Genomic DNA, 15,068 nt, shown 5'->3' with positions numbered 1-15,068 from the left:
TGTTCAAACTCCTTATTATGATCAAACTGAACTTAATAATTTCTAGTCTAGTTTGCGGTACTAAAACGAAAAGTTACTGCATGACAAATGCAAGACCTAATGCAAAATTACTATTAATTGGCGAATCGTGTTTTACTGACTTCAGGTGGAGCAGAGAAAAATGCAGAAGATTGTGAAGGAACTTCCACGAGACGCCGCTCTCGTATCATTTGCAACTGGGCTAAATAGTGCTGATGATTCTTTGTGTTCAACAGGCGATGAGTCCTCTCATAACTCTAACAATGGGCGGTTTTTTCCAATCTCAAACACAATTGACAAATTCTTCATCCGCATGTGCAATGACGACGAAGTTACTATTCCTTCGTGGAAAAATTCGGGAAGCCTTCTCGCTTCATCTTTCAATGAATTGAGGTAAACATTCTCAATTAAATCGAAGACAATTTGGTTACAAAAAGCGATAGCTGAGACAATTATTAATCGAATTGGGTTTTTTTTACAATCCAATAAATTAGGATTGTATTTGAGCACTGTCTTCTAACGTCTCGAAGGGTAATATTGATTCAGCATCTTTTTAAGAATCGAAAAGTCTTCTTATTTGCGTGCTTTTTTAATCAGTGAAGCAAACATTGAAACAAGAAGCTCAGGGAGTTCAAAAATGTGACAAACTTCTTTGATAACAAATTCTAAGAGCGGAAATAAAAGGGTGATTTTTTTATTAATAACAATCAAGATTGAAAAATATAAGTGTACAAATAATTAATAGCCGCGTCCTCAATTCTAGGCTGCTATTATAGCGCTCCTATTTTTTTACAATTCAAAGAATTTTTACAATTCAAAGAATTTTTACAATGCAAAGAATTTGAATTATATTGGGGCGCTGTCTTTTTTATTACGACTCGAAGAGGAGTATTGGAGAAGTCCTTTTTTAATCAATTTTATTGGAGTGATTTTTGAAGCGGGAAATGAAACGCGTGAAAAAATTTGGATTGATTTTGGGGCTGAACAAAAGTTGAGAGCGGAGCGAAAAGAGAGTGGTTTTTGTTCATACCGCTGTTTTTGAGAGAGCGAGAAATTGATGTGTGAAAAAATTTTCTCTAAGCGAGCGAAATTTTTTTGTTCACGTGCGGCTTTTAAAAGCAGTTTTTTTGCAACTTTTGATGGTTATGAGGTTTGATTATGATATTGTAATAGTTTTAGGCTTGTTTTGATAGGAATAGAAGGTTTCAAGTAGTTAATTCTTAATTTCAATGCTAATTTGGAGGTATTTGATCAGTTTTGCTGATTTGTAGACGAAATTTAATTATTTTTTTTCCTGTTTTTTTTTGTATTAATGCTTTAAGTGGGATTTGAATGGAAGCCTGTTGCTTAGGGATTATTCAGCTAACAATTGACTAAAGTTTTATTGGTGTAAATCATTCTTTTCGTCGGAAAATTGACAGAAAAATTGAGAAATTTTAAACCATTTTTCTTATTTTTCTTGCAGTTTTTTTTTCTTGGTCTTAGACAAGTTTCTTAGCCTATTATGACTTGCCCATTGTTTTGCGAGCTTTCCATTGTCCTAATTGGAAAGGAATTTTACTCGGCTTTATGTTTCCTTGTACTATTAAAAAAACTCAGGTTAAAAAAACGTTAAGTTTTTATAGTTTTTTGTTCAATTGGTTTTTGAATGCCGTTTCTATTCTTCCCTATTTTTTATGGCATTTGTGGAGGTTCAGGGTTCACAATAGTTGTCCTAGTTGTGTAGCCAAAAGTATAGTAAATTTGAGTTTAATGCTAATTTGTAGATTTTTGATCAGTTTTGCTGATTTTTAGACAAAATTTAACGATTTTTTGCCTGTTTTTTTTTGTATTAAGGCTTTAAGTGAGATTTGAGTTGAAGCTTGTTACTTAATAAATATTCAGATACCAATTGATTGAAGTTTTCTTGGTATAACTCATTTGTTTTCTGAGGAAAATTCACAGAAAAATTGAGAAATTTTAAAACCATCCTATTTTTTGATGGTTTTCTTTTTTAATCTTAGACAAGTTTCTTAGCCTTATATGACTTGCCCCTTGTTTTGCGAGCTTTTCATTGCTCTAATTGCAAAGGAACTTTATTCGGCTTTATGTTTCCTTGTACTATGAAAAACTCAAGTTAAAAAAACTTAAGTTTTTATAGTTTTTTTGTTCAATTTGTTTTTGAATGCCGTTTCTATTCTTCCTTAATTTTTTATGGCATTTATGGAGGTTCAGGGTTCACAATAGTTGTTCAGTTGTTTAGTCATAAGGATGGGCAATTTTCTCCTTCGAGTCGTTTCCGGAATTCTTCCGGCTATGTTTTAAGATCTGTTCCCACATTTTCATGATTTTTGAAGTCAAATTGGAGTGGTGATTTTGGTCACGCCGAAACAGGAAATGGAGCGAAAAAGCGAGCGGTTTTGCGGCGTGAATTTATTTCGCTCTAATTTTAAAGTAGAGTGAGAAAACGGTGTTTGAACAAACATTCGGTTTCTCCGTATTGGTTTTTTGTTCACATGCGGCAATTTCACTCTGATTTTTACTGTTTTTTCGATTTTTTGGATCGGATTTTTTTCTTAATAGTTTTCCCAATCCATTCTTAATTCATTCTGGACCTAGTTTCTTGTTAGAATCAAAATTAAATATCTCACTAGTTGTTTTTTGTTCTCCCTAGCAGCATTTTGACATTGATTTTCTGTTTTTTTTTTGTTTTTTTTTTCATCTGATTTTTTTTAGAAATGGTTTTCTAATTCACTCATTGTCTGTTCTAGGTCTAGTTGTTTGTTAAGTCAATGAAAATTCTTTGAATTGTACGTCAGGACTTGTCCTGCTATGTTTTTTACTTCGTCTAACAGATTTTTGTTTCGTCTTACCGTGACTTCTTGGAATTGACTTCTCAATGACTTACCTCACTCAAAAAAATGAATTCCGAGCTCACTTATGAAACTTCAAAGTTTATGAACATTTACTTGTTAAATGTCAATAGTGTGCATCTAAGTAGTGCTAAACATATGCCCTAATTCTTGAATATTAGAGTCTTGAGTTTTTGATTTCGAATATTAATTTTGGGATCTTTTTCGTTTGTGCCCCCCCCAAATATTGCACGTGCATCTGGGGGATGCGAATAATATGCGCCTGCTAAGCTGAGGGGGCACAAACGGAAGAAATCCTAATTTTGAAAAGCCCTACTAGGGCTTTCTCCTAATAGAGCTTATGTGTCTCATAAAAATGACAGTCCGAAGCTAACCCAAAAAGTCTAGTGGTCTATTAAAGGACTGGTGGTCGATCTGTCTATTTTTATTTCTATAGTTGTTTCAATTCATGTAACGCCACGAGCGTCTATCGCGGCTCTTTTCCGGCAATCTGCCGGCTATGTTTTAATTACGCGAGCGAAATATGTGCATTTGGGAGCTCTCCAAAGCAGCTCTTAGTTCCAACTGTTCCCCATAAAATTGTACCTCTAGAAATAACTGTTGGTCTTTTTTATGCAAATTTTTGATTACTCGTTTTTGCTCTTCGTTTTAGAACATTCTGTGACCTCTCAAGTGACTTTTTCTTCACTTCTTCATTTTGAATGATCTCAATTGCTCTCATTGTTTCCTGCTAACATAAAAGCAATTGTGAGCGATTGAAGGTAAAGCCGTTGTAACTTAGTAGCTAAGATATCAGACTATCCTGGAGGTTTCGTGTGCGAACTCCTATGAGCTGCGAATTTTTGCACCTATTAAAAAAGTTCTGGGCTACAGCCCTAAATTTAAATTGCCCCCGCTTGTCGGTCGAGAGCACTTCATTTGATGTTAGTCGGTTTATGTTTATCTAATTTTCGTCTGTTTTTGACTTTTTTAAGTGCGTCCAATCTGTAAGTGTCACGATTTTTTATTTCGAATGTTTTGCCTAACTCAGTTATTGGTAATCAATCTTCAATCTACTCTGTTTATTAATTCGATGACATTTTTAAGAATTCAAATGTTCCTTTTTAATAGCCGCGAAGCGATAGCGGCGATTATTGGGGACATCGTGTTTTTTTTATTTGTCGTTTCCATAGATGATTTTTGCGACCTAACTTCTTGAAATTGACGCATTCAATTTCAGTGACTTCTACTGCTTTGCAGTTAATATTTGTGTGCGTGACGTCATTTATTCTGCTTTTATGTCAATTGCGTGACTTACTTCACTCAAAAATTTACTTTTGAACTCTATTTTTATGAACATTTACTAGGTAAAGGTCAATAGTGTGCATCTAAGTAGTACCAAGCGAATATGCCCTAATTCTTGAGTATTAGATTCTTGAGTTTTTGATTTCTAGTATTTTGAAAAAGCTCTATTACGGCTTTTTCTTATAGAGCGTATGTGTCTCATAAGAATGACATTCCGAATCTAACTCAAAAAGTGTAGTGGTCTAATAAAGGACTGGTGGTCAATCTGTCTATCTTTTTTCTCTAGTTGTTTCAATTCATGGAAGGCAACAAGCGTCTCTCGCGCCTATTTTCCGGCAATCTGCCGGCTATGTTTGTTCTTGTGTTCTTTGACATTTTAAAAGAATATGTCTGTTAGCGGTGTACCACGTTTCTTAATTCATATTTCAATAGACGATAGCTTTTCTTTTAAGCTATCTTTGGAAAGGTTTTTGTTTGTCAACCAGACCTAACGTGAAGTCTTTATCAGTACGGGGCAAGTCGAACGGCAAGTCTTTTTTCAGTGCTTATTCAGAGCTATGATCATGTCACTTTTTACACTTCTCAGTCTTGTTCACATCTTGGCTAAGATGTGGAAGTCTAAATCCAAGTTGTGGCCCACACTTGCAATCTAAATCCGTGTCTTCGCCTAGACTTGTTTCGTCTAGATCCAAGTCCATAATAAGTCCGGAAAACGCGAAAAACAGTCAGGATATTGACAATAGTTGCCGGGAAATCGACAAATTGGTGGGGAAATTTTCAAATGTGGCCTGAAGGGTGACAGGAATTGATCCAGAAAAGGCCAAAAATAGCTGGGGAAAGGAAGAGAAATTTGTCAAAAAATCTTCAAAAATAACTGGGAAATTGCCAGAAATAACCGGGATATTGGCAAAAAAACCTTCGAATACTAAAAAAATGCTGCAATTGAAGCCGTTGACTTTGTCTACAGATTTTATCCTAAGCTCAGGCTGAAAGCAGTTTTGTAACACTGAACAAGCCGCGTGCGATGGAAAAAGTACAAAAGCATCGACAAACGATTTTATGAATTTAAGACGCGTGAAATAATGTCATCGCATTTTTCGTTTTTGACCCAAAGCAACGCTTTGAAGGCAAGTAAAAAACGCTTTGAGTAAAGTAAAAGGGCTTTCAAAAAACGCTTAGAGTCAAGTAAAAAGGCTATTTAAAAACGAATGATTATTTTGTGGCTCAGAACGAAGAAAAATGAACGAAAACGAGTTAACCACAACGAAAGTAAAGAAAAATAGAGGCATCGTATTTGAGATATGAAGGCATCGAAATTTTTTCCTTCGTTTCTGACTCGGAGCAAAACAAATTTAGTTTTTTTTAAGGCGAGTAAAGTATGATTGATCATATTTTTGGTCAAGCATGGTCCAACAAAGCTCCTCTTGGGGTAACTGTTGCTCACTCGTTAAGTTCTCTACAGAATCGAAACGCAAATTGATCGTTATGACGTTATCAGACGTAATGTAACTATTTTTAAATTTTGTGTGCGATTGATTCACCCAGTCAAGAGTTATTTACAGTGGAGCTTCACGCATACAGTCATTTTTGGGGACAACACCCAAATTCTTATCAAAATACCATAGCGATTGAACTTGACACCAGATATAGCCCATTAGAACCGTTATAAAAAGCTTTCAAATCATATATAGTTCTCTATCACAGGTAAGTAGTTGCCGAAATACATAAACTAGTGATCCAAGCAATCTCCTCTCGGGGTACCTGTTGCTCCATCGATAAATTCTTTCTCGTGATAAATAAAAACAGTACATCGTAATTAACTAAAGGCATCAAAGTTGGTGCAGTGGTAGAGCCAAGGTGGAATCTCGGGTTGATTATTTCGGACTGGTCTGGTTTCTGGTCCTTGTTGGTCTGATTTTGGTGCTGAACATTTTCAGAAACATGACGGTGTCACCCCGTTTTACAATCTTACCTCTGTTTGCAATATTGGTGGTTTATTAAAACTGGATATTTGACAAATTCTGAATGCGGTTATTTTCGGGCTGAAATTTGCTTGCAACCTGCTTATTTGACCTCCGATAGCGTTTGGTATCATTTTCTATTAGTTATCAAGGACCCTGATCAATTGGGTCAAAAGTCAAAAATAATTCCTTAATCACGACAGTTTTTTTCGAAATTCCATGTCTAAATGGATTTTATTTGCATAATACTATAACATTTAATGTGTTATTTGCTATGACAAAAGACTTTGATGCCAGAATGCCATGAAATTAGATTGAGAGTTGAATATTTCCCGAGCTCTGATTGGTTGAACTGAATCGCAGTACTTCAAAGGCAATTTAATTTTTGGTGAGCCAAATGGTGACCAAATGATGTAATTTGACCAAATGAAGGGTCGACATGGTCTTCACGTCGACCCTTCCCTTGTCCGGGGAGCATGGCGAAGACAGTGGAGCGTAACCCCACCGCACACCATAGATAATCAAACGACGACAACTGTCAATTCACATTTTCTTGAATTTGTACTTCAATTTAATCAAATCAGATTTCTTGGCCAATGAAACAATTCGGCTGATTCTCATTTTTCTCTTTCCGCTTTGCGCCCGTTCGAATCTAATTCCCAGCTCCTAGTATAAATTTTTTCAGAAATTCAAATCCGTTCTGTAGGCAGTGAGAAATGTTAAGGAAATTAGCGCAGTATAAACCGATGCTTCTACAAAAATTTTTGTGATGGCGGTTCTCGTAAAATATACAGATAATTGAAAATCTTAAATCCAAGCCGGATTGTAGGATTGTTTCTGTGTAAGACGCCCAAATTGGCAGAAGATGATAAAGTTCCCTATCAGATAGACTGAATTGTTTGATCTATTCTGCGTCACCTGTTTTTTATCCGTAACAATTCTTGGATGCCCCCCCCCCCCCCAGGCTAGTGGGCGTGCCCCGTCAGGCAGAGGTGCTTTTTTTTTTAAAAAAAAAGTAACATGCTATATAACAACCGATCAGTGGGAGCTGTAAAAACACTGGGGACCGAAAAAAAATTGAGTTGTTAGACGATTTTAGAATAATGTTATTTCAAATTAGAGTATCGATTGCTTTAGGATGAAAGCTTATGAAGAACTTGAGAAACAAAAGTCGCGTGATAATAAAGTGTCCTCATCTGACGTGACGTCATCTGTGTCTTCTTTGATTAATGACGTAATAAAGAGGCATCAGCCTGCTGCTTCATCTCAACAACAGAGTGATGATTCGTCGTCGGATGAGAGAAGTGAAAAGAGCGAAGTTGAGAAGAGACGTCTGTGGGTTGAGCAGTACTCGCCTAGGAGCTACCTGGAACTGTTGAGCGAAGAGTTCATCAATAGAGCGCTTCTACGGTGGATCAAGGTACCTGTGCGCTTCTGTTGCTAGAACTATAAATTTAATTGATACAGACACAGGTGATTTTTATTTGTCATGTAGCTTGTTTTGTGTCTTGTGCTTGATGTTTAATTGCTCGCAAACGATGTTTTTAGCAATTCTATTAGTCCTCTGATTTTTCGTTCTACCGAATTTTTGTCTGATAGTTTTTTTTTCGTCTGAACGTTTAATTTGTCGACATTAAAACGAGATTATTAGGTAAAGCCCGGGTATTAGGTGGATCAGCGCTCTTGGAGCCTTTTCACCTTACTAGTCTGTAAGTGTGCGATTCGCGGAAACTTGAGGAGTCATTTTTATGGTATGGCGGTTCTTAAGAGCTTGACCCCCCCCCCTCCTCCCCCCCCCCCCCCACTTAGAGTTAAAATTGCAACAAGACGTAAATTTTGTTCTTAAATTATCCTTTCGCACCAACTAAGCGGCAATTATTGCAGTTTATGGCAATTATTGCATTTGTCTATATTTTCATGCAAAATTTTTTGCTCGATCGTTTTGTTCTAGAAGGTTCGTTCTCTCGCCTGAGCGCTATTTCACTCCTGCATGCGTGATCTAAATAGCGCTCGCATCCACAATAATATACAGCCAAACTAATTGGCGGCAGCCTACAAAGAAAAGGCAATCAAAAGTGCGCCACAAGAACTTTATTTCGTCTGCAGTGGGCCACAATTAAACAAGTCCTGTCTTCATGAGTCCCGTCCGTTCATGAGCATTGTCTGATGTTAGTCAGTTTAAGCAGGAATTTTTTGCATTTTTCAGATGCTCTCAAACGAAGTTTTTAGCAATTATATTAGTCCTGTCGATATTTTTTATGCGATTTTTGGCTCGACCGATTTTTCGTCTGACGCTTATGACTTCTCGTCTTCAAAAACGGGATCAGCAGTTATAAAGTGCTCTTAGAGCCTTTCAGCTCTGTTTCAGCTCTGACTGTTAGCTCTGTTTCAGCGTAGACTTATACTTATGGTGTGAACGGCGGTTCTTAGAGGTTGAAGACACCTCCGATGTTGACCCCCCCTCGCGCGCTGTTACCCCCTACCCACTGTTGCCCCAACCCCATCAGCCCTCAGTGCACCCCCCCCCCCCGTTTCTAGCTGCTGACGAACAACCGCTCGCTAAACACTCAAATTTATACCATTTTGCACAATTTTTGCACAAGCTTTTTGAAAATTTTTGACATTTTTGAGTTTTTTTAGCCCTAGGTGTCAGCGTCAGCGAACCTCCTCTAGGTTTTAAAAATAGGTTACTGCATAGTCTCTTGTGGTAATGGAATGGTTTCAACATTTTAACATCACGAATTTTAGCATTTTTTTTGATAAATTTCAAATTTTTTGACATTTTTTTCCTTATCCAGGTCATTCCAAAGCCAGAGGACAGAAAACCTCCTAAGGGGTTGGATGATAAATTACTGACAATTTTTTATTGGCCATGAAATTGTTTTCATTTTCTTAATGTCACAAATTTTAGCAATTTTTTAGAAAACTTCCTTTTCTTCAAGTGTTTCAAAAATTTTTGTCGTTTTTTAGACTTTCTCAGCCTCAAGAGCCAATGGACCTACTCTAGGGTTTGAAAATAGGTTACTGTAGAATTTCTTGATTTAATGGAATGTCTGGCTAGATTTTAAGATCACGAATTTTGGCATTTTTTGACAATTTTAGCCATTTTTTTTTCACTTTTTTGACATTTAGTCATTACTCATGATTTTTGAGCTTCAAGGGTCATAAAATCTCCGTTAGGGTTTGATTATAAGTTACTGAAAAATATTTGGTGACAATGTATTAATTTTCAACTTTTTAATATCAAATGTTTGCATTTTTTTTTTAAAAAAACTAGGTTTCTCTACCCTTAATGGCCACGGAACTTCCGGTATGGTTTGATAATGTTACTTTGTATTTTATAGATGTAACGGAATGTTTTTCAAGATTTGAATATCACGAATTTAAGTAATTTTTTAAACGTTTGCAATTTTTCGTTTGATTTTTGTGGCACCAGGGGCCTGGGACCTCCTCCGAGGTTTGATAATAGGCTGCTGCATATTTTTCAGCGTTAATGGATTGGTGATTAATGTTTTTTATGACACCACTTTTATTAATTTTTGATAAATTTTTCCAATTTGTCGGAAAATTTGCTGTTCCAAATGTATAGATCTTTATAAGCCAGATAAACTAATTCAGGCTTGAAACAAGGATACTGGTTAGTTTTTTGAGATAATGAATTAGTTCTTAAGATATTAATATCTTGAATTTTTCCAAGATTTTGTTAAAATTTGCAGTTGCTTCCAAATTTTTTCAATATTTTTTGTCCCTTTTCCGAGTTTAACGACCGTTACTAGCCAACGAAACTTTTATGTCTTGGAGATGGGTTACTTTACAGAACCTTCGGGACATCTCTCTCTCTCTCTCTCACTCACTCTCTCTCCTTGTTGATGCCGCACTTCATCTGCTTTTTTCTGGCGTAATATCATCATCTCTGATCCTCATTAACAATGAGTTGTAGTAGAGATGTTTTTATCATAAATAGGCACTTTTTAGGAAATCATTGTTTATTACTCTCAAAAGCAATTTGTAGCAAATATATTTATCCTGTTCGTCTCTTTTATGCAATTTTTTGCTTGACCAATTTTTTGACTTTCGTCTTCAGAAACGGGGTAGAGGTAGCGCGCAGTTTGCATCAAGTTCTCTTAGAGCCGTTCAGCCCACTGCTCTTCGGGTATGCGATTAACAGAAACTGTTTTGGAGCCTTACGCCCCCACATCAGTCCCCCAATCCACTTTTTCAGCCCCGCTGCGCTCACCTAACGCCCCTTCAATTAATCTAGAGCTAGCCGCACTAAACCGTGGCTAGCTACTGGCGAAGCTAATGAATTATTACACATTGCCTTAGCCATCAGTGTTTTGCTTTGCTGTGAGATTTTGGAAATTGGATCATTACCTCTCTATGACTGTCGCGTTGCTTCTTGAATTTTTAAGATCTGATATTGAAAGTCTCTGCAATAATGCTTGTTTGCCATTCAGATTCTATTAAAAGTTGTATTTAGTTTGTTTCTCTAATATTTAATTGCTTGTAGCCGAAGCTAACAGTTGCAGAAAATTTTGTTCACATAGAAATGTTTTTCATTATTACAAGTTTCATCAAGTGCTAACCTTTTCTTCGGCTTCTCCCGTGTTCTTTTCATAAATTCTAAACCCATTTTTGGTATTTTAAGCTGGTCAGATCTTTTCCGTTTGTAACGGCTTTCATTGTTTGTTCTTTATGTGCTTTATGCCACATTTGAGACAGAGCAAACGGGATGCGTTGATATGTTCCCATCGCACTCCATTTTTCAGCTAGGGAAAACTGTATTCAAGGTGGGATGTTCCTTAGAGGCTCTTCTATGGTTATTTTGTTTTCAGCTGTGGGACAAATTGGTGTTCAAGCGAGAAGTGCCTACCAATAATGCATCCTCTGACAAGCTGCCCAATAGCTTACCTACGAAAGCAGCTGCTAAGAAATTTGTCAAAGAGAGGGAGCAGAGCCAACAACAGGTCAGATTTCATTGATTCATGTAGAAAAATCTCATCCAGAATAATGATTAATATATCCAGAATAATCTTAATTGTTTATTCGAATTGATGATAAATTATTTTATCCATCATGTTGTTTTTCGGCATCAGGGTTTGTGCTTAATTTGCAACGTCTCTTCGCGATTTATTAATTACCGCGTCATCCTTTCAGCTGGCCGTTATTTCGCTCCTATGTTTTTAACAAATCAAAGAAATAGCATCGTATTTTTGACTTTTTGAAGACTTATTTTGGTGTTAAACTAAAGTGAAGAGCGGATAAAAGAGTTATGGTTTTGATATCTTACGGCTTTTTTTCAAAACTGTTCATGGGGCCTGTGAAACGAAGTGGAGGGAACCTCCTATCGGCGTCATTTTGACATTTTTTGCTATTAAAATTAGTTCCAAATTTGCTCATTTTCAAGAATCAGGAGGGCCAAATTTTTCAAACAAATATAGTTATCGTATTCTGTTAATTTTTTTTCATACAAGTAAGCATTTCATTTGCGCGCGAACAAAGTTTGAAGCAGTTAATGTCGTGTGTCCTTTTTATGCGTAGAGACAAAGAAAGAGTGATACAAAGAAAATGCTAAGGACATCTTGGCAGGCTAGTCAGCGGAAGCAGACTGTATTAAAATTATTACCCGTTTGTCATTCAACGGATTGCACCCAACTTTAGTCGGTTTATTTTGTCCTACCTTTTCTGCCTCAGCTCATTTTTCAGCAATTAGTTATCACCATGTATCCGAAGTGAAAATTTTTATACGCCTCCGTCAGTCTGTCAAAGGCTATTGTTTAGGCCCTCTCCTTTTTACAGTCCAAAGTGTTTGGATTGTATTGGGGCGCTGATTTTTAAAGATGTCTCCACACTTTGACTTTTTTGTCAATGAGAGGGCCAAATAGAGTTGTTATTTTATTCAAGGAGCATTTGAAAAGGGAGCATGAATCAAATAGTGTTAAATAGTGTTTTTAAAGTAGAGTATGATTTTGATTTTTGAAACTTTCGGTTTGAAACTTTTGGTTTGGGTTTTTCGGCGTCATTTTGCAGCATTTTGACTTGCTCATTTTTTCGCTGTTGATTATTGTAAATGCTGTTACAGGGAAGATATGTGTTCTAATGGTGCTTAGTTGTTTTTTTTCTATCCCTCAACGGACGGCTAAGGGTTTTTATAACTTCAATGCTCTAAGTTTGCCAACAGACATTAGTGCATTTTTGCGTGTCGCCCGTATTGGCTCTTCCTGTTGTCTTCTCAGTTATTGGCTTTAACGACATGTCTCATCGTGTTTCTAGCGAGACGAAAATGAATGTTTTCAGTTGATAGCTAAAGTTTTCTATAACTTTGACACCATATGTTTACCTAAAATATTTGTTGGTTTTTCAATTCTTTTTTTTTTAGTCTAGAATTTACTCTATCTAATGACAGAGTAATCTAATGACAGAGTAAAACATTACTCAAAAAAGAACATATTTTTACATTTAAAAAAGACATGTGTGAACCTATTTATTTTTTTTTCATACAAAACCAGTAGTTAGCAACTGAAAAAAAATAAATAGGTTCGCATATGTTTTTTTTAAATGTAAAAGTATGTGCTTTTTTAAAAGTCCTAACTACTGGTTTTGTACATAAAATATTGGTGAATTTTGGCGCGCATTTGTTTTTGTCGTTTCGGCATATGGTCTAAAATATTGGTGAATTTTGCCGCATTTGTTTTTTTGTCGTTTCTGCATACAGTCTGTGGAATGGCAGACCATATTCGTTTTTCAAAAGACAAATTTGAACCTTTTTGACGTACTTAGTTGACGTTTAACTGTTTTGCGCACTGTGTTTCAGTAAAATATTAGTGCTTAATTGAACGCAGTGCTCTCGAACGCAGTTTGAAGCATTTTTTTGTAAACGTGTGTTCTTTCAAAAACTTCTGATTTCAGTTCACATTGTGTCAAGCTTGACATCTTGATTTTTGGGTAACCTAAATTGCTCTGAGTCAGAAGTTGTCTGTTGTTAAAAGGGCTTGAAAGATAAGCTGGCACGATATCCGAGCAAATTTGGCAACACCATCAGTGAGAAATTGAGACCTCGAAATTGAATTAATTACCTATGCCTCCTATTCAATCTAAACCTGTGGTATTATTATTCTGACCCCTTTTGAGGGGGGGGACTATATACTCAACTGGTTTTTTTTTGTTCAGACAATTTTGACCGATCGATATATTCATCGTAGAGAGTTTTGAGTGGTATCATTAAAAAGCCTGTCCAGCGTAAAATTTAGAATTAAAGAGGGTTTTTTTGAATTTTGTTTTCTAGAGCGAGTTATCATTGGTTTAACTTTTTGTGAATGAGTCCGATTTGGGTTCTTTTTATTCACGTTTTCCGGATTTTTTGCCTAAAATTTTGCAAATTTTGCTAAAATATGTTAAAATTGATAACAATAGTTCTGTTTATTTTACTTTGAAAGGCAAAAAAGTATTGCTGACTATTGCCTTTCTCATCAAAAATTGCCCCGAATAAGCTTCTTAAATTTGCCGGAAGTACACACCCAAAAACAACTAACACTATTTTCGTAATCTATGATTATCAAAAACGCATCACTTATTTTTAGTGTTAGTGGACGAACAGCAATAGCACGGCTGGTTTTGGTCCAATCTTGAACCGCTACAATCCAAAAATATTTCGGATTTTAATCTCTGTCTTTTTTTTTTTTTAAAAATTTCGATTTTTTTATTTGAATTAAAGAAAGAACAATTCAATTCAAAGCGATCTTTTGATAGGTGCATTTGGCTTCCTGAGCAGTTCCAAATTTATGAATCTAGTTTCTTTACTCGAAAGATTTTGGTCGTTTAATAAACGATGGCTTATCGAACTTTGCCACTATTTTTCCCTTAATTTGGTCAACTTTTTAGCTTAGTGTCAGCGAAGAAAGAATTAAAATCTCTTCTTTCTACTGAATTAAAATTTATTCGTTTTCGTTTAATGCTTTAAGTTCTGGTTTTCCGGCTATAATAGTACTAGATTTCACATTTTTTTTATTTTTAGGCATTGGCCCATTTTTCACGTTTTCTCTCCTTTGTCACATTATCACATTATTGACAGTTCACAAATTTCATTTTTGGCGTTCACAATAAGGCACAATTGAAATTTTGAAAGTCTTTAAAGGCGTAGATTATGGTTTAAACGGCTTCGACTCCCCTTTCTCGAAGAATTCAATTGATTTTTTTACATTTGTCTTTCTCGTTTTTACTTTTTCTTTTTAGTCGCATGAAGATTCCTGGATAATGACAGTTCTCATTGGCTTCTTATAGAAGAATAAAGGAGCATGCATTCTGATTTGAGTAGATAGCTGATGGCCTTCATGACTTTGAATACAATAGTTTTCAAAAATGAAAAACACTTTCCAACTTCGCATTTTTGATCTTTTTTGTCTTGTTCTTACCTATTATCGTTAATTACATGTCACATATGACATTATTGTTGTTGAGGTTTGGTGTAAGTGTACCAAATCTATTGTTTTTAAGGAATTCGTTATAAATTTACTGGCTTTGACAGGGGCTTTTGGCAAAAAAAAGTAAAGTAAATTTTGATTTTTGTCTATTTTTCAGGTTTTTTGTAGATGTTAAGGCGTACTCTGAACAATTACAGCTCTAGAGCGCTTCCTTTGGACTTATAAACGAACCTATTTAAATATTTCTTTTTGTAGCTAATGGCTTTCATGTCTTTGAAAATAATTGTTTTCGAAAAATACAAAGTACTTCTAAGTTTTGCACTTTTTCTCGTTCTTTTCAACTTATTACCTGTTCCTATTAATGAGAGGTCGCATACCACATTATTGGTGCTCAAAGGGGGCTTAATTTAACATATTTTGAGGGGCAAAAATGGCTTCACGGCTTCGACAGCGTTTTTGTCATGTTCTAATTGAATTTTTGTTGTCTCTATTTGTTGTTCTTTTTGTAATCCAAAAAAAAATTAACGATGACA

General features: G+C 35.7%; 1 protein-coding gene across 1 annotated transcript in view; it reads left to right on the top strand.

The window, feature by feature from the left end:
* The window catches only part of LOC142344989 (uncharacterized), a 72,296-nt gene that overhangs the window by 19,585 nt on the left and 37,643 nt on the right, over positions 1-15,068 (top strand). Inside the window, exons 4-6 of the mRNA XM_075397073.1 lie at positions 146-411; positions 7,253-7,535; positions 10,951-11,082. Of these exons, the coding sequence (XP_075253188.1) occupies positions 146-411; positions 7,253-7,535; positions 10,951-11,082 (681 nt within the window). The remainder of the gene's footprint in view (positions 1-145; positions 412-7,252; positions 7,536-10,950; positions 11,083-15,068) is intronic.

Source organism: Convolutriloba macropyga, chromosome 8, assembly GCF_964194025.1.
Source record: "Convolutriloba macropyga chromosome 8, txConMacr16.3, whole genome shotgun sequence".
Lineage (NCBI taxonomy): Eukaryota > Metazoa > Xenacoelomorpha > Acoela > Convolutidae > Convolutriloba > Convolutriloba macropyga.
This window is presented reverse-complemented; position numbering and strand designations above follow the sequence as displayed.